At 42.3% G+C, this 26488-nt stretch overlaps 2 protein-coding genes across 2 annotated transcripts in view; one reads left to right on the top strand and one right to left on the bottom strand.

Annotated features, from left to right (window-relative positions):
• Positions 1–142: 142 nt before the first annotated feature.
• Positions 143–3484, top strand: sid1 (secreted immunoglobulin domain 1). The gene is made up of 2 exons (XM_049587523.1): positions 143–629; positions 1287–3484. The coding sequence occupies exons 1-2, from the start codon at positions 587–589 to the stop codon at positions 1679–1681; spliced, it is 438 nt and encodes a 145-aa protein (XP_049443480.1). The 5' UTR covers positions 143–586; the 3' UTR covers positions 1682–3484.
• A 6022-nt stretch (positions 3485–9506) lies between these two features.
• The window catches only part of si:ch73-60h1.1 (calcium/calmodulin-dependent protein kinase type IV), a 39303-nt gene continuing 22321 nt past the window's right edge, over positions 9507–26488 (bottom strand). The window contains exons 6-11 of the mRNA XM_049587513.1: positions 24540–24630; positions 22141–22215; positions 19549–19624; positions 18996–19122; positions 17996–18148; positions 9507–17887 (exon numbers count right to left, since the gene is read on the bottom strand). Coding sequence (XP_049443470.1) covers positions 17381–17887; positions 17996–18148; positions 18996–19122; positions 19549–19624; positions 22141–22215; positions 24540–24630 — 1029 coding nt within the window. The 3' untranslated portion in view covers positions 9507–17380. The remainder of the gene's footprint in view (positions 17888–17995; positions 18149–18995; positions 19123–19548; positions 19625–22140; positions 22216–24539; positions 24631–26488) is intronic.

The following is a 26488-nucleotide window of genomic DNA, read 5'->3' as shown; positions in this document are numbered from 1 at the left end:
GGTCCAGATTAGTTCTTCGTCATTAGTTCAAGGTCCACGCAGTATAAAATATTCAGTGCCAGTCTGTGTTTGGCCGTGTCATCCAGCTCGTGTCCTGTCTCTGTGAGGTCTGTGAGCTAAAATAAAGTGGGTTTGTTTTTTGTTTTTTTTTACAAACTTGACACGTCCGCAAGTCACATGTGGTCCACTCAGAATGGACCTGTGGCCCACTTGTGGACTGCGACCCATCAGTTGGGAACCACTTATGTATATGTTTCCATGGGGACACAGTGAGTGCGTTCACAGTGAGCTGAACGATGTGCGAGCAGCCCCTGTTCGGATGGACAGAGAGCGTCAACTGAAGAAAACTTAAAAACACAATGATTCTTTTTTCTCTGATTTCTGAGTGGATTTACAGACGCATGTTCTGGATGGACGTCAGAGAGAAGGAGAGGTCACACTGACTGATAAACATGTTTCATGTCTGTGTGTTCACGTTTCGCTCAGCGATGATGAAGAGGAGGAGGGAGTTGTTTTGAAACGCTCTGTTGGTTCATAGAACAACAACAGCAGCAGCAGCAGCAGTGGTTTCCTCCGTCAGTTGACGATGGAGTCTCTGCTGGTCTGTCTGATCCTCCTCTCCGTCAGCGGTACGTCTCTTTTATTTTTACTTCATTCATGTTTAAACTCTCGTCACATATCCAAATACTCACACATGTTTAAGCTGGTTATTAAGTGAAGCAGCTGTCGGCAGGATGAAGAGCTGTTTGTCATCTGAGGCCAATTTAAGGGATTTTATGCAGAAAATTCCTTCAGAGTAAAGCTTTCTGTCTGAAGGATTAAAAATCATCACTGAGACGTCTGAACGAGACTTTACATGATGAAAACCGCAGACTGAAGGACGGCTCAAATAAAACATATTTAGAGCAGAATTTCTCAATTATGGGATCAGTAAAGGTGTATATTATCTTATCTTATCTTATGAGTCAGTCAACTGAAAATTAAACAGTTTGTTATCTCATGACTTTGACTTAATTCTGATTCTGACTTTTTAACTCAGGATTTTGACTTTTAAAGTTCTATTTTTTTTAATTTAGTGTCTCATAATTTGAAATATTACTATACTATTAAATATTAATAGTATTTCTATCTTAGCATAACTGTATCTGCTCCACTAAAACCTGGCTCTGTCACATATGTTTTATAAATACTCTACAGGTTAGGAACTGTCTCTGCAACTTTGATTCATTAATTTATTGTTTATTTGTTTGGATAGATCTTCAATAAATTTATCTGTTGTCTTTAAGGTTTCTGGTTGGAGCAGCCTGCCTCCGCCCTGCCAGTCTCCACTGTACAGGTGAGAGTCGGGGAGAACGCCACCCTGCAGTGCCCCCTGCTGGATGCCTTCAACGCCTCCACCACTAATGCCTCCAACACCACCGCCATCAGTGCTGCGTACTCCACCCTCAGCTGGTACAGGAAGACAGCAGGACAGAGTCCAGAGCTGCTGCTGACCATCAGGCCTGCAGACACGTCTAATGTGAAGTATGGCGCCGGTGTTGGTCCTGATAAAGTCTCAGCTGCAGCCAACGGCTCGCTGCTGCTGCACAACTCTGAGCAGAGCGACTCAGCAGTTTATTACTGCGGCATCAGTTGGGGACAAGACTCCAAGATGAAACCCAACGCCACAGGAGCTCACTGAGGATTGATGGGAACTCTGCAGCTGGTTACTGGTCTGGTCTGTCCGAGGCTGAGGAATGAAGCCAACAAAAACTACAGGACAGCTTCAGTTGTGACCAGACACAAGTTTCCATATTTCCCATACCTACAATCAGAAGGGCATTTAATGTTTTCATTGTCTGTATTTTCGGAACCTATTTTTAATAGGACTGCAACTAACGATTACTTTCATTGTTGATTAATCTGTCGATTATTTCTTTGATTAGTCAACTAATCATTTTATCCAAAAATGTGTTAAAATGTTGAAAAATGTCGGCCTGTCTCTCCCAAACCCCAAAATGATGTCATCTTGTTTCGTACTCACACCAAAGAGTTTCAGTTCACGTCATGGGAGAGTGTGTAAAGCTGCCAATATTTGACCGTAAAAAGCTGCAATAAGAATATTTTGGGTACTTTATAGTACTTTACAATGAAAAATGACTCAAACTGATTAGACGACTACTAAAATAGTCACCGATTATTGTAATAGTCGATTAGTCATCGATTAGTCAACTAATAGTTGCAGCCCTAATTTTTAATCTACGATTTACAGTTTAGTGAGTGTTTTCTTGTCCCTGCTTGAAGTCTTCTGTATTGTGCTGCACTAACACTAGTCTGGGGCCGTTAGTGGCTGTTTTGGTAAGGAACCGGAACCAGGGCGAGTGAGACAGGACCCGGAATTCGATGGATGCGCCTTTCCGTCAAAATAAAAGCACCAAGCTAATAAAAATGCGGTGAAACTTTAATTTAAAGAATATAATTTACAAGAAAAGCCCCAAGCCATTAAGTTAATCGATTTTCTTACACCCCTCATCACCCCAAATCGATGGTGTGCCAGAATTTAAAGTTTTACTTTGGTGAACACTTTTACTTTGGTGAATTCCGCATCCGCTCTCTATACCGGAACCAGAATCCAGACAAAATTCAGAGTGAATAGAAACCAAAGTGAAGAGCCTGGTGAGGCCAGGCTACACTTACACCTGAACACTGTGGTTAAAGTTTGGCTGGTAAACAAGAAGTCCTCTCAGGTGTATTCTTAGCAGCTCAGTCACACAGCCGTTTTCAGGTTTGTGATGAACAGACAGAGAGACAGACAGAGAGACAGACAGACAGGCAGACAGACAGAGAGTGTATCTGACTCACCTTCTCTAGAGTCCCCTCTCCTCCTTCGTTCCTTCATGGCTGTCAGATAATCCGGCTGCATTTCTTCCTGCGACGCCATTTTGTTTGTTTACAGAGCTCCTCCTCTTCCCGCCGTTTATCAGCGCTAGCCAACAACATGTTAGCTAGTAGCATTAGCGACACTCGCTAACTCTGCAGTTAACTGTAATCAGGTCTGTTTTTGGTCAAAGATCGACCGACTCACCTCTGTTCCTCCTCCTCAGTCTCGTCCCTTCACAGTTTCAGTATTAAATAAAACTTTTAAATCTACATTCACCTGTTTCTCTGCTGATTCCCTCAGACTGTGCCCGCACTGAAGCTGCAGTACCGTCTCTCACCGCTCAGACTGACTGACGTTAAACCGTTTCAGTCAGGGGGGCGCTGTTTCACTGATTTACAGAGACTCCTTTTTTACTTCATTTAAACAGAGCCTTGTGACAGTGTGTCGTTCACAGGTTCAAATAAATCATCATAATCACTTCTTTAATATATTTCTGATTAACTTTCATTATTATTTCATTTTGTTTTTTATTTGTGATTTTACAAAACTCTTCATCCTGGTGCAACTGGAAGCTTTCCTTCTGAGATCTTTATTTCTTTAACTTAATAAGCTTAATCAAGGAGAATACATGTGAAATAAAGTTTTCAATCTATTATCTGTAATTGTGTCATATTGTCTGGAAACATCTTGGGTTGGATCATGGATCATATCAATTTCATCTCTCTGTGGAAATATTTTCATTCTCTTAATTTGGGCTGTATACTAGCATATAGTATACAGCATACTAGTTATTGTCTTGTTTTTTTAGGGACTGTTCTTTGCTTATCAGAGAAGGGATGTGACTTCATTTTTTTTTTTTTATTTGTTTTATTCTGATCCTCCCTGAAGCTACAAATATTTTAAATGCATAAATTAATTATTAGATTTTGAAAACTCACCGTTTATGTTTGAAAGTTAGAAGTTGAAGACGAAATCCTGGAGTTGATAAAAGCCTCAGATTTTCATGCTTGCAAATGAACAGTTCGTGCAAACATGGGGTTTTTTGGGTTGGTTTTTTTTTTCCAAATTTTAAATGTAGAATAATTGATGTTGATGAAATATCAGTATTTTAAGCTCTGATTTAGTTATGCTTTTTCTCCTTTTTCACATGATGTATCCACAGACCCTCTGAAATTTGAAAATCCAACAATTTTCCCTGTTTTTATGGTTTCTGGCTGATAAATGGTGTAATTTTGGCAATTTATAAAAAAACATGTCTTTCAAACCTGCAGGTGGATTAAGAAGACATATTTCCTCTAAAAATCAGCAGTAAAATAAATACAAAATAGAACCACTTAAATCTGCATGCTCCTCCCCTCAGCCAAAATAAAAGCATAAATTCATCCCCAGTGCTCATAAGAATAATTTGACATGCTTCCCCCAATTTTAAATCCACTCAGTCACCTCTCATAAATAATGAACAGTCCCTTGGCAGAAGCATTTTTCCAAACATTGGATACTGATATCATAATTTCATTATATTCTAATGGGGTACTTACTGGACCGTCAACATGTGACATCTTGTGGAAGGTCATTGTCTGGTTATGGCTAAGTATTGAGTCATTTACAAATATCATACTTTAAATAATTGATGACTTACATAGGACTGATCCTTTAAAACAGATTATTATCTGTTGTAACATGCTGTCCAGTTTATTCTGGGGGTGGGCTGATGGTACTGTATCCACTCTGTGACAGCATCTTCCATCAAAGCTGACATCGAGGGAAATGAGTCATTTTTTGTAGCCAGATGAAAAGGGTAACTTTTATGGAGAGAGTCCTTTTCAAATAAACGGTGTAGAAACCAGTGTAAGTTACAGTTTTGAACTTAAAAAATGTAATGTCCAGCCTGTCTTAAAATTATAAGTTGACTGAATTAGAGAAGATAAGTTGAGTTAGTTTGTAATGATTTTAACTTTAAAAAGTTAGTGTCCTACTGCCTGAAAATGTTAACTTGACTGAATTTGATAAGACTAAGATGTAAGAGCACAGATGGGAACAACCTCTGAGTACACAGCAAAATAACTCATCCATCAAACAAAAGGATTTTAACCCCTAAAACAGCACAAACAACATATGACGGACGCTTTTAGGGAAAAGTTCAATCCTTTAAGGTCCTTTAAGCCTCCCTCCTAAACTGTATCATATAAACGTGAATATTTTTTAAATGTTTAATACAGTTCATTAGACGGGGTGGGTAAAGAAGATAATATGTGGTGTTACCAATGGATTTATGAGAGCTTCTTCCCCACAGAGAGTCACAGGTTTTCAGGTTAATAGTATTTTCTCTAATGTATTTTTGTGATATTGCTCAGCCTCTCTGGTGAACATATACCCACTTGTTAATTTAATGTTAGAGGTCTGTTCTTTGTCTCAGCTGTTACAGACAGTCGACCCTTCATTGACATGTGATGTTCTATATTCTGTATTAAACACATGAAAACAGTGTTTGTGTTTCAGAAACGTTTTGACGGTTGGATTTAAGGATCTTATCTGAGACACCAACAGAAGACTCAACAGCAACACCGAGAAAATTTCCTGTTTGTGTGTCCGTCGCCAACGGTCGATGTGATCCCAGAGCAGCTTCTCTCCTCTGGAGACTGTCACCGTTCTGCTCCAACAGTTTCATCTTCCTGTTTTCCTTAAAGTCTCATTAACACATGGCAGAACTCACAGCGACTGCAACAGCAGTTCACCACAAAGAGCCTCACTGAGGTAGGACGACTTTAAAATGAGTTATAACGGCTTTTATTTCAGGTTAAAAACATGATTACTGACATTTAAAGAACAAAAACAATACTGCATGGACTTCTGTTTATGGTACAAAAAAAAACATTGTTTGATTTAAAATTTAAATCTTAATTATTTTGGCACGAGGGCTATTGATCAAGATAAACACATCACTGTGAGGAGCTGTATTTATGATTAAAACCACAGGAGCTTACATTAGTTAGGCTACATTAACTTATATCTTTCTGAAAGTCTTACAGGACTTTTATTTAAGGTAAAACCATCATTAGGAGGACCTTGAATTAAGATAAAAGAAAAAACAGGATTGACAGCACTTATTATCCTTATGATGGAATTTGTTTTAATAAATGCCACAAAAAATGTCAGTTTTTCTTTTAATAATATAACCAAAATCAAAGTGTTCATAAATATGTTTTTAAACCTTAAATAAAATGTTTTTAACATTAATATGATTTTATTAAATGTTAACACCATCATTATAAGGGCTTTACATAAGGGTTACTAATCAGTCTTATAAGGACTTTAATTTCAGGTAATAAGGAACCATAATTATTAATGGCACTTTCATTTAAGTTAAAAACAGTATCTTATTTAAAAATGTAAAAAATCTTTCAGGACTTTCATTTAGGGTAAAACCTTCATTTTAGTTGTTTTATAAAATAAAAATTGATATTATTTGGGCATTTATTTAAGAAGAAAACATCATTATAAGTACTTTGATGCAAGGTGAAAATCTAAATTGATTTGGCATTGTTGTAAGGTAAAAAAAGAACCATAATTTATTTATGGAGATAAACACATCACTATGAGGGCTCGTATTTATGATTAAAACCACAGGAGCTTAAAATGAATTACATTATTTCTTTAATCTGTCTTGGAATCTTATAGAAGACCTTTTATTTAAGATAAAAAACATCAGAAGGAGGACCTTAAATTAGGATTAAAAAAAACACAATTAATAGCACTTTCATTTAAAGTTAAACACATTTTATTTCAGGTCTAAAAACATCTTTATGAGCACTTTGTTTTAGGATAAAACCTTCACCATGAGAAGTTTTAGAGGCCGTTTACACGTTGACGGCTATTTTCACCGTCTCCGTTTTCAAAAAGATCTTCATTTACACTTACCCGTGTATATATACACAAGAGCATGCCAAACCTGTAGGTGGCAGTGTAACGAGAAGCTCAAGCCTTCCTTGTATCCATTGTCACCATAGCAACATAGGTCGCACTTTTGACACAGGCACAAGTTCCGGTGCATACTGTGACGTCGGCTGCCTATAACTCCGTTTATCTCCGTTTATCTCAGTTTACATGCAAACGCGCAACCGGGGTTTTCCAAAATCTTCACTCTGGCCGGAGTTTTTAGAAAGACTCGTTTTCGGAGGAGAAATCTCTGTTTGCGTGTAAACTAAGGGCACAAACGAAGGAAGATGTCTCCGTTTATCAAAATCACCATGTACATGTAAACGGCCTCTTATTAAAAGAAAAAATCTACATTTGGGCCATTTATTTAAGATAGGAGGAGTTTAAATAAGGGTTAATAATAACTCTTTAAGGTAAAACCGTCATGGGTGTGCCCCAGGGTTCCACACTAGGTCCACTGTTGTTCTCCATATAAGTAACAATGTTTTAGCTGCTGTCTCAGACAGGTCACTGTCGAAAAGAGATTTTAAATCTGAAAGACACGTTGACCTGGTTAAAGAGAGGACACATACACATTTAAAGAAGGCCTTAAATTAAGAGAATTTAAGGTAAACCATTATTAAAAGTATCACATCAAAAGAGTGAATCAATGACTGTTCGTTATTTAGTGTAGAATTTGTCTTCAGCAGGACGGTTACTGCAGGTGTTGAGACAGCTGGAGACAGAAGACATGAGGACGGACACAGCACTGACCTTCATCATCCTCTTGCGGTCAGAGGCCACACACAGATTAACATTTAACAGTGTGATGTGTCCGAGTGTTTAAATGTTCCCTGTCTGTAAATGTCAGAGTATTTAAATGTTTCCTGTTGTAAATGTCAGATTGTTTAAATATTTCCTGCTGTAGATGTCAGTGTTTAAATGCCAGAGTATTTAAATGTTTCCTGTTGTAAATGTTGGAGTGTTTAAATGTTTCCTGTTGTAAAAGTCAGAGTGTTTAAATGTTTCCTGCTGTAGATGTCGGAGTGTTTAAATGTTTCCTGCTGTAGATGTCAGTGTTTAAATGTTTCCTGTTGTAAAAGTCAGAGTGTTTAAATGTTTCCTGCTGTAGATGTCAGTGTTTAAATGTTTCCTGCTGTAGATGTCGGAGTGTTTAAATGTTTCCTGCTGTAGATGTCAGTGTTTAAATGTTTCCTGTTGTAAAAGTCAGAGTGTTTAAATGTTTCCTGCTGTAAATGTTGGAGTGTTTAAATGTCGTAGTGTTTAAATGTTGTACTGTTTAAATGTCAGTGTTTAAATGTTGTAGTTTTTAAATGTTTCCTGCTGTAAATGTTCTAGTGTTAAATGTTTCCTGCTGTAAATGTTGGAGTGTTTGAATGTTCCCTGTCTGTAAATGTCGTAGTGTTTAAATGTTTCCCGTTGTAAAAGTCAGAGTGTTTAAATATTTCCTGCTGTAGATGTCGGAGTGTTTAAATGTTTCCTGCTGTAGATGTCAGTGTTTAAATGTTTCCTGTTGTAAAAGTCAGAGTGTTTAAATGTTTCCTGCTGTAGATGTTGGAGTGTTTAAATGTTGGAGTGTTTAAATGTTGTGGTGTTTGAATGTTCCCTGTCTGTAAATGTCGTAGTGTTTAAATGTTTCCCGCTGTAGATGTTGGAGTGTTTAAATGTTGTAGTGTTTGAATGTTCCCTGTCTGTAAATGTCGTAGTGTTTAAATGTTTCCCGCTGTAGATGTTGGAGTGTTTAAATGTTGGAGTGTTTAAATGTTGTGGTGTTTGAATGTTCCCTGTCTGTAAATGTCGTAGTGTTTAAATGTTTCCCGCTGTAGATGTTGGAGTGTTTAAATGTTGGAGTGTTTAAATGTTGTAGTGTTTGAATGTTCCCTGTCTGTAAATGTCGTAGTGTTTAAATGTTTCCCGCTGTAGATGTTGGAGTGTTTAAATGTTGGAGTGTTTAAATGTTCCCTGTCTGTTTCCTTTTTCCTGTCTGCAGATGCTGGAGCGTTTGCTGTCCACACAGCCCACAGTCTGTCTCCTTCCACATAGTCTTCAGCAGAGGAACTCTGCTGCTGGTGGACGTTGATGATGAAGAGGCAGCTGACTGTGATGAGGACGATGTGTTTCACCATGGAAACCAGAGGACAGGTCAGCTCCAAGACTTAAAGATAAAACCAGATAATTAAAACAAGTTTGTACAGATGTTCTGACACTGATGAGACAACTTCCTGTCACCTTCTGCCTCTGGTGGAGAAATCAAGCGCTCAACATCAGCGAGGCAAAAGATGAAGGAAGGAAGTCTTCATCACGAGACGTTACCTGGAGACACAGACGTTCATGTCGTGAGAGTGACTAAATCCTGTTTGTGTTATTTTGTCCATGTGTCTGCAGGTTCTGCTCCGACCATTCAGATCCTGTCGTCCGTCTCTCTGGATCCACGACCTCCTCACCTGCTGGTCTGCCTCCTCACCGGATTAAACTCACCTGTGCAGGACGTCCTGTGGTGGGTCGATGACACAGAGGTGACATCATCAGGTGTTTCATGGACGAGGTCAGAGGAGGGCGGAGCCTACAGCGCCACCTCGGTGTGGGAGGTGCCAGCAGCAGACTGGAGGTCCGGGTCTTCATACTGGTGTGGGACGATTCAGGAGGGACGAGTTTACAGACAGAAACTCTGCTCACAGGACGTGCTGTGACTCACAGGTCACAGGTTCGAGTCCCCGCTGATGACGGGGCGCTTTACTGACACGTGTCACTGTTTGTGAGATAAATGTGGGTTTATATTTCAAATGTGATCTTCAAACAGCTGGGGACACTGAGGTGATGTCACAGCAGCTCTGTGTCCGCCACAGGAAACAACAACAGAAACCAGGACTGATTGTAACCTTTCCCGTACGGGAGAAGTGGGTGTGGCCTCAGTGTTGAATCAGACTGAACTCAGATCAGCTGTCAGAGTCTCTGCTCCTTTAATCTGATATGTTCAACAGAAAGTAAATGATACATGCAGAGATACAACAGCTGTCACTTTATATGTCATCCTCCAAATAAAAAAAGGTACGAGTTCACTCAGCAAACACAAAACTAACACCATGTACAGTTTAGCCCCGCCCACCTCAACCCCGCCCCCCGACTGTCCCTCAGAAGCCGAGATAAATAGAAGCAAAATATTCATGTTTTTACACAAGAGTATAGAATTAAATCAAATATACAGAGTTCATGCTCTCCACCATGACACCTACTGTCTGTGACTTCCATTTGGCAAGAAGATATAAACACCTGAGGACAGGTGAGCAACTGGTAACAGGTGAACACTGCGTCCAGCTGTAACAGAAGACTTGCTTTTACCAAATTATTTAAAGAGGAACCAAACTCCAGACCTCAGCGAGACCGTCTGCTCCAAACTGTGAATAACAGTAATATAATCTAATCTTTTTTTAAACTGCACATCGACCTCCTCAAGTAACAAATTACATTAGACCGACATCACTCGTCTCTTTTACACAGCCTGTTCAAGGTGGGAATATCACGCCATTATTCCACCTGTCTGTATGAAAGGTACGATCAGTGACAGCACCGCAATGATGTCGGTGTGAAAGGGACAGCTGGCAGGACGGGACAGGTGTGACGTTTTGATGTCCTGTTATGTGTGTGACCCACCACAGGAGATTTAAAAAGCAGCTAGCAGCAGTTAGCAGCTAACTCAAACAGTGAGGTCCAGGAGCTCCTTACCCTCCGAGCAGAAGACGAGATCAGCCGCCATATAACATGGACACTAAATGATTGTTACTGACAACATCACACACTGGAGCGACGTGATGCCGCTGCTGTTTGGTTCTGTGTAAAAAAAACAACAGCGGTATTGTTGCGACCTGAAACGTCTGATTTTTACTGCAGCTTTTCTAAAAGAAGATGATGTGTGTTTACAGGTGTTTTTATTTTTGCACCTAAATAGTGGGAACAAATAAAAATTGAAAAAATAGTTAATGACCGACATGTTAATGGTAGCGGTGTGATGCTAACAGTTAGCCCTGTCACTGCGTGTGTGACTCTGTTGCCATCACAGACCTCCAGTCCTGCAGCAGTCTCATGATCAGCAGAGAATCAATACTCTGCACTCCGCTCGTACGGCAGTGACGACTGACATCAGGACGGTGTCATCATGGAAACGTAGCGCCCACCCTCCAGTTCCCCCCTCGTTAACACCGTTAGCTGTTGGCACTGTTGTTGTTTGTTTAGTGCTGTTTATGGAGTTAGCACCGTTAGCTACTAGCTGCTGGCTCAGCCATCTCCATGTTGAGAACCGTGTGCAGTCAACTTGTACGCTCTGAATTTCTCACTGAGGGACTGTTTGTGTATGTGAAGGAGGAGGGGGCAGCGTGTCAAATCATTATTCAAGCACTGGGGAGGGACTTAGGTGTTTTATTTCGGTTTGGGGGGAGGGGCATACAAATTCAAAAGGTTGTATTTTGTATTTATGGTACTGGTAAAGAAAAAATTACCGCGAGTTTGGAGGGCATGTTTTCTTTTAAAAAAAACACCAAAATCATTTTTCATTTATCAGCCAGAAACTATAGAAACAGAAACTATCATTGGATTTTCAAATTTCCAACGGTCCTTGGACTCATCACATCTGACAAACGCTTCTGCCAGAAAAAAATAATCTGATTTTGAAATAGTGATTTTTAAATTTTTTTTTTTTTTTTTTTTTTTTTACCAAAATCACTTTATTCTGCGTCTCATTTAAAATCTGGCCAAAAATAACCCGTCTGCATGGCAAGTAAAAAACTGAGGCCTTTTTCAAATCCACTATTTTATCTTTTAACTTTCAAACGTCAAAGCTTTAAAAATCTAATAACTCATTCATAGTGCAGGAGTCATGGATTGTCCTCCAGTCACTCAGGGAGGGTGAAGAAAAAATATTTGGAGCTTCAGAGAGGGTCAAAATAAAATAATAAAATAAAATGAAGTGACCCCCTCTGATAAGTTAAGAACAGTCCCTAAGTCCTACTTTGAGTGAGGTTACATTTTGAACGCAGGACCTGTTCTTGTGCTGGAGTCTCTTCAGACTGTGATATTTGCACTTTTCCTTCAGTAAAGGATCTCAGTACTTCCTCCAGCGCCGGGACTCAACATGAAGAAAGAAGTTTTCAGGTCTTTGGAGGTTTTTGGTTCCTCTTTAAAGAGAAAAGCCCTTCAGGGATGAATGTTCACACTCCAGGATGTTTGTACGGTGGCTCAGACAGAACAAAAAGCACAGGGCCCGTATTGATCACACTGAGTTATTCTATGGGTCCAAACAAACGACTTCAGAGTCATTCATCAAACTTCCTGCTCTCACTTTGTATTTTGAGCTTGAAATATGAAAACATGGTGAAATTAAAAATGCAGCGGCAGGTTGTATGTGTGCAGGTAAATAAACACCTCAGGTGAGTTACTGCAGTTATACAGAGGTGAAGCCCCTCCCCTTCAGGTGTCCCCAGTGGGACCTGACTTTGGAAATTAATATGTGAAGAGATAAATAATATTTTGATCCTTACAGTTACACAGATAATGCATGTGAATTTAAAAGATAATAATTCAAGTCGCAGTTTGTCGTTGAAGCTTTTAGTTAAACGTCACTAAAAGTTCTGCAAACATGGTGGTACTAGTTTTCCTCCAGTACTGAAGGTACTGAAGATGAACTTCTTCTGGTCTTGAGTGTTGTAGTCTGATGTTACATGTCAGAGGAAGAAACAGAAAGCCGACCAGCACAGAGGAACAACAGCAATATGTCACTGTACTCGAGGCTCTGGGGCTGTGTGAGGCACTGATCCACAGTCAGTGTGTGACCTACAGCAGGTGTCAGTCAGCAGTTTGGAGTCTGACATGGAAGCTCAGCAATGTCCTGCAGTGGGCGGAGTCAGCAACAAAATCTGTTTCAGACGCCTAAAAGAACCATCAGTTTAAGTGTACGATGTATTTAGAATATTTTCACTGCTTCACCTTCATGTCAGACTGACTGTTTCAACGGGGAAACTGTTAAATGCTTCAGTTCCCATCTCTGCTCTCGTCACAGCCAGACTCCCCTGAGAAAACCAGTGATTTAACACCAGTGAACTCAGGAGCTGCTGGTCGACTGCTGCCTCCATCAGTCAGTGTGTTTGTGTCACTGTGTGACTTTGTTGAATCTGCATTAACCCTTTAAACACCAAAGTCACACAGTGACACAAACACACTGACTGACTGATGGAGGCAGCAGTCAACCAGCAGGCTGGAATTGAACCCACAGCTGTTGTACATGGGTCACCTGTTTTTTCACTGCTGTTGGTGTCCACTATAAAGTGCTGTCATGGTGGCGTGACTGGTGACCGCAGTATAAATACGTCACTCTGACAGTTTTCAGTCAGTTAGGACTGATTCCCACTGATTCATAAATCTGTGACCGTCACCCTCTGTGAACTGAGCAGGGTGTTTGCTTCTGTCCTGTTTGGTCCGTCCTGGCCACCGTACATTTGTGTGTCTTTCAGAGTGGCGTCAGATTATTATCATTAATTTCTTTCCAGAGACGTTTGCACCTTGTTTTGGATCATTTTGGAAGCCCCTGTACAGAGAGAGGTAGAACGTGTGGTTTCAGATCAGATGGTTTAATTTAAGGTCAAAGGTCAAATTTGGTGTTTTTTTTGGGGAGGTCTGATCATCGACTGTGTCTCTGGTCGAGTGCTAAAGATGTCGGTATTAACCTAAAACCAAACTATGTACAGTGCAAACAGGAGATCATCATCATCATCATCATCATCACCATCACTGCTGATAAAAGTGTAAACAACACTGCGTTTTACTAGAAGCTCACGAACACAACACGTCACTGAACTACACAGTGGGTCTATCTACTCAAACAACTGCAGTCAACAGTAAAGAGTAGAAAGGGTTAAAAAAGTCAAAGCAAATTGTCTCTTCAGACCGAGTCCGTCTGAGGCGGCGCCACATGCTCCGACACTGAAAGAGACGCAAAAGAAGAAGAAGAAGAAGAGAAAGAAGAAGAAGAAGAAGAAGAAGAAGAGGAAGAAGAAGAGAAAGAAGAAGAAGAAGAAGAAGAAGAGAAAGAAGAAGAAGAGAAACCCGATAGAGGAAGAAGCTGCTCTTTCTCTCTTTGCCTTCACATCAGAGTGTCCATGCACAGCTGTTCAATAAAGTTTAATAAAATACAATCAATCAGCTCCGTCCTGAGCGTCCGAGGAAAAAGTCACCTTCTGTACCAAAGAAGAAGAATCAGTGTTTGTCCCAGATCAGAATATTGAGGAATAAATTCTCTTCAGTGTTTCTGTTTGACAGAGAGATGTTCGTGAAGTGGAGTGTCAGAATTAGGAACTATTTCTAGACGAACAGCAGTGTATCCATCCGCCCAGCACCTGTTTTAACTGTTTTACATGCAGATGAAACAACTCGTTGAGCTTCAGAGCTGTTGTAGGTGACAGAGCCAGGCTAGCTGTTTCCCTCCGCCTCCAGTCTTTATGCTAAGCTAGCTTAACCCCATCCTGACCATTCATTCATGCTCTGCCAGCACTATCTTGTTGGGTGTCACGCATGAAACCCACGCTGACACAGGGAGAACATGCAAGCGCCACACTGAAGGGCTCCAGCTGGCCGGCCGGTTCAAACCTGGACCCCTTTTACTGTGAGGCGACAGTGCTAACCACTGCATCACGGCGCCGCCCTTCCATCTGAACATCTCACTGTCAAAGAACGTGAAAAAAGTGGCAGTAAACTACAAACCAAACTGATCTCTGGTCTGTTTTCAGGGCTGAACTGCAAGTTTGTGACCAATGTGAAGTTCGTCTCGTCTCTATAATCCATGGATGTGTAAAGAGCCCTGGAAACAGCGTTGGAGGCGGGGCCTTGTACATTCCTATGAAAGTTGTTCAGTGGCGCATTAAGCCAAAAAAAAGGTATATTTCTGTAATATGGCATTACTCGCATCTTTTGGGCCCATAGTGCACCAGTGAGTTACAGCGGCCGACTGGCTAACTTCCTGTTTAGTGCTCTGCTAACTTGAATGGGTATAAAACAATTTAAACGTGCTGGAGGGATTACATATCTCGTCTGGCATGGGAACGCCTCGGGGTCCTCCAGGAGGAGCTGGAAAGTGTTGCCGGGGAGAGGGATGTCTGGGTGCTTTGCTTGGCCTGCTGCCCCCGAGACCCGGCCCCGGATAAGCGGATGAAAATCGATGGATGGATGAATCCAAGTTGTGAGGATTGTTTTAACAGGTGTTGTGGTATAAAGTGGTGTTGTGGTGTAAAGTGGTGTTGTGTTGGTGTGCTGCAAAACAAGTGTTGTAACTCTGTCTGTCGGAGCTCGATCAATGAATGAATGATTCATGCCTGTCCCAAACAAAGGCCTGTTGACTTCAGGGATTTCAGCGAATAATAGCATGGCGCGTCTAATCAAAGTTTTACGGTATTTAGAATGGACACAATTATCAGAATAAAGCTGTGGTTGAAAGACACCCTAATTATCCTGTAACAGCAGGTGTGAATGTGGTCGTCATGATTCAGATAAACGTATGAATCGACGCTTCAGTTTGGTCGCAAACATGCTAATTTATACATTTGTACTGTTACTGTGGTAAAAAGCAGCCAAACACAGCAAGAGACACGTTTTGCTGTGATGTGAGGAGTAGGGGACGACACTCTGTTCAGAACAAAGTCAATTAACTGCAGAGTTAAAAAATATTTGGGCATGAGTTTAGCGTGCAGGACGATGACGCATAAACCAACACACTGTTGGGAGAAATAAATTGGTACAGTAGACAATTATGTTGTTATGGCACAAAAATGAAAGTCCTGTAAGAAGTCCTCTAGTGTGATGAAATGGACATGAAGAACCTGATAATGAGGATTATTCTGGTTACGATCATGTTCAGATATGGTGTTTACGTGAGCACAGAGAAACCAGGTCATTCACACTCCCCGTATACTTCCTGGTTTCTCTTTGAGTGCTCGGCTAACATGTCCGGTTTCTTATAAACACAATAAGGTGTTTACATGTTTAAGGACATAAATAAGTAACCCGATAATACACAGGTTATTCATAACCACGTAAACACACCCAGCTGTACCGTGATGGTTCATGAGAGGTCTGATTTAATCATTAGGAGGCGGAGTGTCAAATTAACCTGTCACACAAGTCAAAACTTTATCAATCCATCTTCAGAGAGTATGTGCTCGTGCTGCACAGCCGCTCTACAAGCTTCTAATTTTGATGTTTTAAGTGCTTTTGTTTTAATGTGTTTAATAAAATAGATGCAGGCGTATTCTACAGCTGCAGAAACAGTGTTTTAATCATGTTTCAGGTCAACACAGGAACCCAGAAAGTTCTTTTGTTGACCCACAGTATGACCTAGCATGTTAGCTTAGAGATGCTAAAGTAGCGAGGGTTAGCGATAGAGTCAATGTCTGTTTTCATTGTTGTCTGTGGTTTGTGACATTAGATTATAACAATAAATTACACGTTAGGTGATAAAGACTGGTTTAAGCCTTTAGATAATTACTGATTAATTTTATAAGAGAAAATGTTTTGCGCCATAACTCTCCAGGCACGAGACTAACTGACCAGATGAAAAGACTGAATCTGATTATTAAATCTAATGTTAGAGACATAACACCACATCCATAAAAACATTAATGACGAAAAAAGGATGTTTCGCTTGCAGCTAGAAAAGAAGAATTTTGCTGATCTAAAAAGTATTTAATGAAAGGCAAAAAGAGTTTGTTTTTGTGGAAGATGCTGTTTTGTGCAAAAATTGGTAAATATGTCAAATGACTTTTTAATCAGTAGGGAGGGGCGTATGGTTTTATTTTTGGTTAGGGGAGGGGCATACAGATTTAAATTGGAGTATTCTATTTAATTTACCGCTGAATTTTAAAGAAAAGATGCCTTCCAAACCTGCCCACAGGCCGGTTTGTATTACACGTACTAACCAGCGTGCATGACGAGAGTGAAAATCCGAGGCTTTTTTCAATTCCATGATTTTGTCTTCAACTTTTAACTTGCAAACATCGAAGGGGAAGTTCAAGGAAAAATATCTGTAGCTTTGGAGAGGGACAAAAAACAAAAGCAAACAAACAAACATCCCAGCCACCCCCTCCTCTGATAGATTAAGAACAGTCCGTAGGAAAATCTTAATGATGTTGAAATGATTTGTCCATATAAAGATCTGTGAAGGGGATCATCTGAACATGCCTGTGGTTTTTTTTCTCACCACAGTAACGAGAACAGAGCAGATTAAATAACGGTAAAATCCTGATGTGGGACAAACACTCTGTTTTTCAGATCCTGAATCGTCTCCAGCCGTCACACTGGAAACCAGAAGCGCCGTCCAGGCTGCAGAAACACCCAAAACAAACCCTCAGTGAGTATGCAGCTGTTAGCATGTTAGCGTAGCAGCAAAGCTACAGACATGGAAGTTAGACGTTACATGTTAGTTTGTTTCGTTTGGTCCCGATAAATGATGTCAGACGTTTGTAAAGAATCGAAGGCTAAACCTCAATATTTTAGTGGCTGTGAGAAACCGAAGCAGAGTGGAGCGTCTCTGCTCTGTTGGTCAGGTGATCACTGGCAGTGGGCGGTCTTACTTGCAGGCTCCACCCCCGGTGTAAAGCCGTTGCTGAGGCTGTTGGGACTTGGAGGCGTGGCCACCGCGGGCGTAGCCTCGACCCTGGAGGTGGGCTCTACCACAGAGCAGCTCTTCTGCGGCAGTCGGGGTTGGACCGGCATTGTTTTGGGAACGACGGACGCCTGTCGGAGCCCATCGGCCCGCAGCGGCGGTCTGGTGGGGGCGGGGCCTGTGGGCGTGACGTCAGAGCTGGGTGGTTTGGGGCTGCGTGGAGGGGAAGGGCGGACAGCACTGCGGTCGGTGGGCTTTGATTGGTCCTCCTGCTGCTGACCTGGGGGCAGGGTCTCTTTGTCTGCGGGGATGGGGCTTGTCGACTCAGGAGGCGGGTCCTGCTGCATGCTGCTCTGCCTGGAAGCACCTGAGCCTGGAATCTCACAGCTGTCGGTGCGACGCCGTGAGCCCTCGTGCATCCGACTGGTGGCTACGACGGCCTTCATGGCAGCCTGAGGACATATTCAGAGACATGTCCCTCAGTGTCCCCTCAGATAAAACCTGTACAGGTGTCTCTAACATTTCTAAAGTCAGAGTCAAACGCTAACCGCCCTCCTCACCTTAAGTTTGCGTCGAGCGTTGAACTCCTGTAGTTTCCTCTGGGCGGTGTCCATGTGGGAGAAGCGTGCAGCTTTGCCCAGCACCCAGGGGTGCTGCAGGGCCTCCCGGACACTGAGGCGCTTGTGAGGGTCGAGGACGATCAGCTTACTGACCTGCAAACAGTTAAACAGAGACAAGTCCAGGTTCAGACCACCTCAAGTATCAACACAGTCAAGACAAGTGACTGGTGACTCCGCCCACCAGCCCACCCTGTGGTTGTATGACTCCGCCCACCAGTCCACCCTGTGGTTGTATGACTCCGCCCACCAGTCCAGTGTCTCTGACAGTCTCCATCCATGTCAGTGAAAACATGGATGCTTCACACACAGAAGATCTATACAATCAGCACAGTTTCAAGATTAGAGTCACCAATTCAGTATCTGACCAAATGTCTCCCCTTCTGTTCCTGAGATATGACGTTACAACATGATGATGTCACAGTCAAGCTGACCTTTGACCTTTTGACCTTCCTTATTTTATCCTGTTAGACATTTGTGTCAAGTTTGGTCAGAATTAGTGAATGAATTCTTCAGTTATGGCTCAAAGCATGTTTTGTGAGGTCACACTGACCTTTGACCTTTGACCACCAAAATTTAATCAGTTCATCTTTGAGGTCAGATGGATGTTTGTGCCAAATCTGAAGAAATTCCCTGAAGATGTTTTGAGCTATCGTGTTCATTGGAATGGGATGAACGGACAGACAGATGGACAATCCAGGAACATAATGCCTCCGGCCACGGCTGTCGCCAGTGCAGAGACATAACAAGTCACTGAAGACACGTCCTAGTCAAGCAATCTGAGTCTTGATTGATCAGTAATTTTAAACGAATCCAAGTCTGAAGAAATTCCAAAAAGGTTGGAGTTAAAGGTGGTGGAGTTTTATTATAAACAAACATGACGGATTGATCAAGTGAAGCTGAATGTGTTTAGCTTGATGTCAGGACGGGTACAGAAACTCACCAGATCCTTGGCGTTGAGGGAGACGTCGTCCCACCACGGAGACACAAACTCATAGTCGCAGTTGAGGATGCGGCTGTACATGTACTGATCCCCCCTCGGGTCAAAGAAGGGCTCGAACCCACAGAGTCTGGGGGACAGGACACAGTCAGTGGCACAGGTACCAGACTTCATAATATGGCTGCTAATCAGCTGGTCATTACATCACAAGCTCTTTGTCTCAGACACTGAAACAAACCATAAATGTCACAACGTCTTCTTACGTTTTCACGTTAGACGATCAATGAATAAAAATGTTTCAACAAAATGTCTGCTGACGGAGCAAAGCAGCCGAGTCATCACCATCAGACTCGGTTAAAGACACCATGAACACACCCAGTTCATGTCTGAGCACAACACATAAACAGGAAGCAGTGTTTCACATGATGTCATCACTGTTATGAGACAGACGGACGTAATCTATACGGACAGGAGTGAGTCAATAATCAATTCACTCTGTGTGTGTGTGTGTGTGTGTGTGGACCTCAGACTGGTAGCGAGGTGTGAAAGGACTCACAGGATGTAGAGGATGACGCCCACCGACCACATGTCCACCTCAGGGCCGTAAGCATTTCCCCGCAGGATCTCTGGAGCTGCAGGCAGAGGAGCCTGTTAGCCACCAGATGGCTGACAGAATGGCTCTAACTGAGAGTAATGTGAAATCCCACAGAGCAGTGAATGCATCACTGCCTGCTGCCGGACATCACAGCAATGCAGGTCATTAAACACATCTAACACTTGTACTGCTACACCATCTACTGATACACTATCTACTACTGATACACTATCTACTGCTGCTACACCATCTACTGATACACTATCTACTGCTGCTACACTATCTACTGCTGCTACACCATCTACTGATACACTATCTACTGCTGCTACACCATCTACTGATACACTATCTACTACTGATACACTATCTACTGCTGCTACACCATCTACTGATACACTATCTACTGCTGCTACACCATCTACTACTGCTACACTATCTACTGCTGCTACACTATCTACTACTGCTACACCATCTACTGATACACTATCTACTGCTGCTACACCATCTACTACTGCTACACCATCTACTGATACACTATCTACTGCTGCTACACCATCTACTACTGCTACACCATCTACTGATACACTATCTACTGCTGCTACACCATCTACTACTGCTACACCATCTACTGATACACTATCTACTGCTGCTACACCATCTACTACTGCTACACCATCTACTGATACACTATCTACTGCTGCTACACCATCTACTACTGCTACACCATCTACTGATACACTATCTACTGCTGCTACACCATCTACTACTGCTACACCATCTACTGATACACTATCTACTGCTGCTACACCATCTACTGATACACTATCTACTGCTGCTACACCATCTACTGATACACTATCTACTGCTGCTACACCATCTACTACTGCTACACCATCTACTGATACACTATCTACTGCTGCTACACCATCTACTACTGCTACACCATCTACTGATACACTATCTACTGCTGCTACACCATCTACTGATACACTATCTACTGCTGCTACACCATCTACTGATACACTATCTACTACTGATACACTATCTACTGCTGCTACACCATCTACTGATACACTATCTACTGCTGCTACACCATCTACTACTGCTACACCATCTACTGATACACTATCTACTGCTGCTACACCATCTACTACTGCTACACCATCTACTGATACACTATCTACTGCTGCTACACCATCTACTGATACACTATCTACTGCTGCTACACCATCTACTGCTGCTACACCATCTACTACTGCTACACCATCTACTGATACACTATCTACTGCTGCTACACCATCTACTACTGCTACACCATCTACTGATACACTATCTACTGCTGCTACACCATCTACTGATACACTATCTACTGCTGCTACACCATCTACTACTGCTACACCATCTACTGATACACTATCTACTGCTGCTACACCATCTACTACTGCTACACCATCTACTGATACACTATCTACTGCTGCTACACTATCTACTACTGCTACACCATCTACTGATACACTATCTACTGCTGCTACACCATCTACTACTGCTACACCATCTACTGATACACTATCTACTGCTGCTACACCATCTACTGATACACTATCTACTGCTGCTAATACTATACCATTGACTGCTGTAGTAGCATAGTAGTAGATGGTGTAGTAGAAGGTGGTGTAATAGTAGATGGTGTAGTAGCAGTAGTAGATGGTGTTGTAGAAAATGGTGTAGTAGTAGTAGCAGTAGTAGATGGTGTAGAAGGGGTAGTAGATGGTGTGGTAGTAGTGGAAAATGGTGTAGTAGCAGTAGTAGATGGTGTAGAAGGGGTAGAAGATGGTGTGGTAGTAGTGGAAAATGGTGTAGTAGCAGTAGTAGATGGTGTAGTAGAAGATGGTGTAATAGTAGATGGTGTTGTAGCAGTAGTAGATGGTGTAGTAGAAGATGGTGTAGCAGCAGTAGTAGATGGTGTAGAGGTAGTAGACAGTGTAGTAGCAGTAGTAGATGGTGTTGTAGAAGATGGTGTAGTAGCAGTAGTAGATGGTGTTGTAGAAGATGGTGTAGTAGCAGTAGTAGATGGTGTAGAAGGGGTAGTAGATGGTGTAGTAGAAGATGGTGTAGTAGCAGTAGTAGATGGTGTAGAAGGGGTAGAAGATGGTGTGGTAGTAGTGGAAAATGGTGTAGTAGCAGTAGAAGATGGTGTTGTAGCAGTAGTAGATGGTGTAGAGGTAGTAGACGGTGTAGTAGTAGATGGTGTTGTAGAAGATGGTGTAATAGTAGATGGTGTAGTAGCAGTAGTAGATGGTGTTGTAGAAAATGGTGTAGAGGTAGTAGACGGTGTAGTAGTAGAAGAAGATGGTGTAATCATAGTAGATGGTGTAGTAGCAGTAATAGATGGTGTAATAGCTACTACGTCACCTTTTAGTACTGCTGTGAAACCATTGTTAGTGCAGCTACCACACCTTCTACTACAGCTACTACACCACACAGTACTCCGTCTACACCCTGAAGTCCTGCTGGTACAGTTTGGTCACAGTGTGGTGGAGGTGGCACACTCACCGCAGTACCCTGGCGTACCACAGACGGTCTTCATGGTCACCTGATCATCGATGATTTTGGACAGACCGAAGTCGGCTGTAAGAGAGGAGAACGTTTCCTCGTTACAACTAAAGAATCAAATTTAATAAGTCTGAGGTAAAAACAAAAACATATGATTCACTGTTTCCTGTAAATGTTGAGGTTTGGATGTAAAAATCTGTTTTTCTGGCACTGAGGTGTTTGAGCTATTTCCTGGTTCTATTTAAAGTGAGAGGAGCGGGTGGAGGGTGGAGGCGGAGGAGAACATTGCTTTCTGCAGGAGAGTCCCTGAACCAGAGGAAGGTGTTGGTGGAGGAGAGTGGAGGCTGAATGTGAGCCCCCTCCATCTGTAGCTGTGAGCCGCAGGCCCAGCAGCCATCTGGAGGCCGACTCACACTGATAACTGGACCAGATCATAAACCAGTCTGTCTGCTCTCTTTGTGCTCACGGTAATGACCAGAACGTGATGCTGCTTTCAGGTGCTGTCAGAACTTTCATCATTACAACTTCAGCTGCACAGACAGTGTAAGAAAGGAAGGAAAAATGTGACAGATGGGATCTTGTGTTTTTTCCCAAAAAGCTGCAGTGCTGGAAAATACATTTACTCAAGTCCGACACGAAGGTAATTTGAAGGCACTTTTATTTCACTATTTCTTTTTTATGCTTCACTCAGTCCGTTTCCATGGACCGTGGTCCATCTAACTGGCCTACTGTCCTTGTCCCAGTACACAAGCACGGGAGGGGAATCCATTTATTGAGCCAAGTGTGTGCGACTCCTCTACGATAGGTGGAGATATGCCCCCTTTCAGCTTGTTAGTATTGGACCTTTTTCCTGTTGACCTATTACGTCACAGACCAAACAATGGACAAACAAGTTAGCTACGGTTAGCTAGCAGCTAACTGCTACCATGGTGGACAACTTTACAGCTCTGTACATTTGGTCCGTCCAAAAAGTCACGGCTCTGGATGTAGATTTCTCCATGTTGTTACCGGCTTCTTCTTCTCTTACACATTTAATGCTATTGGACTTCCGGGTCAAAGCCCGGGGCGGAAACTGTGGAGCATGCTCAGAGCGCCTTGGAATATTACTGTAAAAATTGCTTTCAAACAAACATTTTAATACTTGACATTTTCCTCCATCTGTTCGTAAGTTACAGGAACATTCCAGTATTATATTCATATTACTGTCGTCAGTGACTTCTGGTCGTGGTAACATCTCATTCAGCGCCCGACTCAAGCAGGACAAAGGCCAGTTCCAGACACAGCGGCCTCCTGCAGCTCTCCTGCTGCGTTCAGGAAGAGAATCACTTCCCAAATGTTGACTGCTTACACAACAGAGTGTCTTGATATTGTTTTTTTGTTGTGCAATTAGTCACAACTGGAGTGTCTTTATCATGGCAGTCGATGAAACAGCACAGTGGGAGCAGATCTTCTCTTGTTTGCTTCAAACAAGCAGAAACGTGAAGTGCATCGAGATAAAGACTCGAACAGTCAGAGCACACACACGGACAGGACGGCTCAGTCTGTCAGCTGCATGCAACTAACCACTGTGAACACTGGCAACTAAGTACTGCAACTGCTGGAACTACTGCAACCACAGCTACACCTGGAACTAACTACAGCAACAGTTGCAACTAACCACTGTCAACACAGGCAACTAACTACCACTGACTAGCTAGTTGCAGGTGTGGCTGTAACTAGCTAGTCAACACCAGCAACTAACCACTGTCTACACAGGCAACTAACTACCGCCACTACAGCCACACCTGCAACTAGCTACTGTCAACACCAGCAACTAACCACTGTCAACACAGGCAACTAACTACCACAAGTACAGCTACATCAGCAACTAAGAAATGCAACACCTGCAACTAACTCCAGCAACAGCTGCAACTAACCACTGTCAACAGCGGCAACTAACCCCCCTAACTACAGTTTGTACAGTCCCTTGTGATGATGGATTATGATCCCTGTCAGCGTCTCGTCTCCTGAGCGTCCCGCCGTGATGACAGACTAAATATCCACATTCTGATCAACTGGAGACAAAACTTTATTTTCTATCAGCCATAAACTCATGAATATAACGACTCATTCCTATTGGTTGAGAAATATAAACATAAAGCATAAAAACGCAGCTCACTTGTTCACTGTCATCTGTTTACAGGAAAGTCTCGCCCTCTCCAATATGGCAGCAACGTCAACGTAGCATCCAACAACCAATGAGGGTTCTACGTTTCTATATCTGTGGTCCAATGGTCCACAAGGGAAACCTGTTAAGAACGTCTGTGTTGTTTCACCGGCCAAGGATCAATAAAGTTTCTTTTATTTCAGTTCTCATCAGATCTGAAGTCGTGTCAGAGGGTGAGGTGGCGTTTACTTACCGATCTTCAGCGGAGCGTCCAGTGACAGGTCGGCGTACAGCAGGTTCTCCGGTTTGAGGTCTCGATGCACAACCCCGTTCTCATGGAGATACTGAAACACACACACACACACACACACCACACACACACACACACACACACACACACACACACACACACACACACACACACAGAGTTTAAAAGCCACTCCACATTTATTGTAAGTGTTTTTACATATTGGACAAAACAAAGAGGAGTGAACGAGACATGACAGGTGAGGTGAAGGTGGTGAAGGTGGTGAAGGAGGGGGTTGTGGTAGCGCAGTGTACAATGGCGATGCCTTGCCTCAGTGGTCGCAGGCTCGACTCCGGCCTGCAACCATTTGCTGCATGTCACCCCTGCTCTCTCTCCCCCACGTCACCCTATCCTGAACATTAAAGGCATAAAGCCCAAAAAAAATAATTTAAAAAAAAACAAGGAGGTGGGGGTGGGGGGGGGGGTGGGGTGGGGGGGTGGGGGGGGGCTTGTGGAGGGTCTGGCAGGACAGACTGACAGATGGCCTCCTCCTCCAGCTCCCAGCATGCCCCGCTGTCACCTCCTGTCCTCTCTGAGACAGATTTCATCAGTGGGACAATAGAAGCAGATAAATCATCAGCTCTGTCTCATGTCTTGTGTCTGTCCAGACTAAGGTGTCATCTTGAAGTCTGACTAAACGCCAACTCCCAGTCTAGCTCCAACCCCTTCCATCAAGTGAAATCAGCTGGCTCTAATTGACGCTAATTCAAGCCTCACCTGTTAAGCCTCAACTCATGCACGCGCCCAGGGAAAATAAAAAGCCCAAACTAGTCGAGTGCTGAACATGTTGCAGAGTGTCAAAAAGCAAAGGAAAGGAGCGAGCAGAGTTTTTTTCCACAGTGGAGCAAACGCTCCTTATGGAAGTGTATGAGGACTATAAGGACATGATTAGGAACAAAGGCAACACTGCAGAGATTAATAAAGCAAGGGAGGTGGCGTGGCAGAATATTGCCGACAGGCTTAATGCGCAAGTGACAAAGAAAATTCAGCATAATCTCATGTTCTATAAATCCTGCATCAAAGGGACAAAATATATGTAAATAAGAACACCTGTTAAATCTGACAGTTAAAGTCTGCCTAATGAAATTCACCACATGTGTAAATTAATATTAGTGACAGACTGTTTATCACATTTGATTCCTATGTGAAGTTCAGATGATGCATTAATCAAACTATTTCATGTCAGTCATCACATTTATCACATCATTGACTGTAGATTATGACATTTCTGAAATGATCAGTTTATAGGAAATAATCACATGACATTTATCTATTGATTGTAGAAAATGACATTTAGCAAATCCATCAGTTCAGTGGAGATGAGGAAAACTATTACGTGAATGCATGAATTACATATTCATGCACAATCTTTCTTTAATGCTCAGTTTCATGTATTATAGTTTTGTTATTAGTTGATTTTGGCTTTACTGTTGTGTTATTTTTTACTACATTTTAATTTGTTTTTAATAGTTAATGTTTTTGATTCATGATGTCATATATATATTATGATCTACATATTATTTGATCACTACATGACAGCTGTGAGTGTGTAAAGCTCTGGCAGAACTGTCTTTTAGGTGTCTGTTCTTGTCTATTGAACATTTGTTGATCATAGATGGAGCTAATCCTCACCTTAATCCTGCTACACACCAGGATTAGTTACCATGGTTACTAGGCTGGGATTCAGGTTAACCACCTTGATGGAGCGGAAACCGGAGTTTAGCTCGATGTATCAGGCTTAGCCAGAACCATGGTTTCCATGGTTACCGATGTGAGGCTAATCTTAGCCACTTTGATGGAACAGAACTCTGGCTCACATTAGCCAGACTTGGCCATTTAAGCCTGGATTTGCCTTCAGCCTGCTTGATGGAACACCCCCCAGGTCCACGTCAAGA

Source organism: Epinephelus fuscoguttatus, linkage group LG10, assembly GCF_011397635.1.
Source record: "Epinephelus fuscoguttatus linkage group LG10, E.fuscoguttatus.final_Chr_v1".
NCBI classification, from domain to species: Eukaryota; Metazoa; Chordata; class Actinopteri; order Perciformes; family Serranidae; genus Epinephelus; species Epinephelus fuscoguttatus.
Note: the sequence above shows the minus strand (reverse complement) of the source record. Positions and strands in the feature narration are given on the sequence as shown.

Coding starts and splice junctions, on each gene's coding strand:
- sid1 (XM_049587523.1), top strand. CDS start 587: ATGGAGTCTCTGCTGGTCTGTCTGATCCTCCTCTCCGTCAGCG. Junction 630..1,286: donor GATCCTCCTCTCCGTCAGCG/GTACGTCTCTTT, acceptor GTTGTCTTTAAG/GTTTCTGGTTGGAGCAGCCT.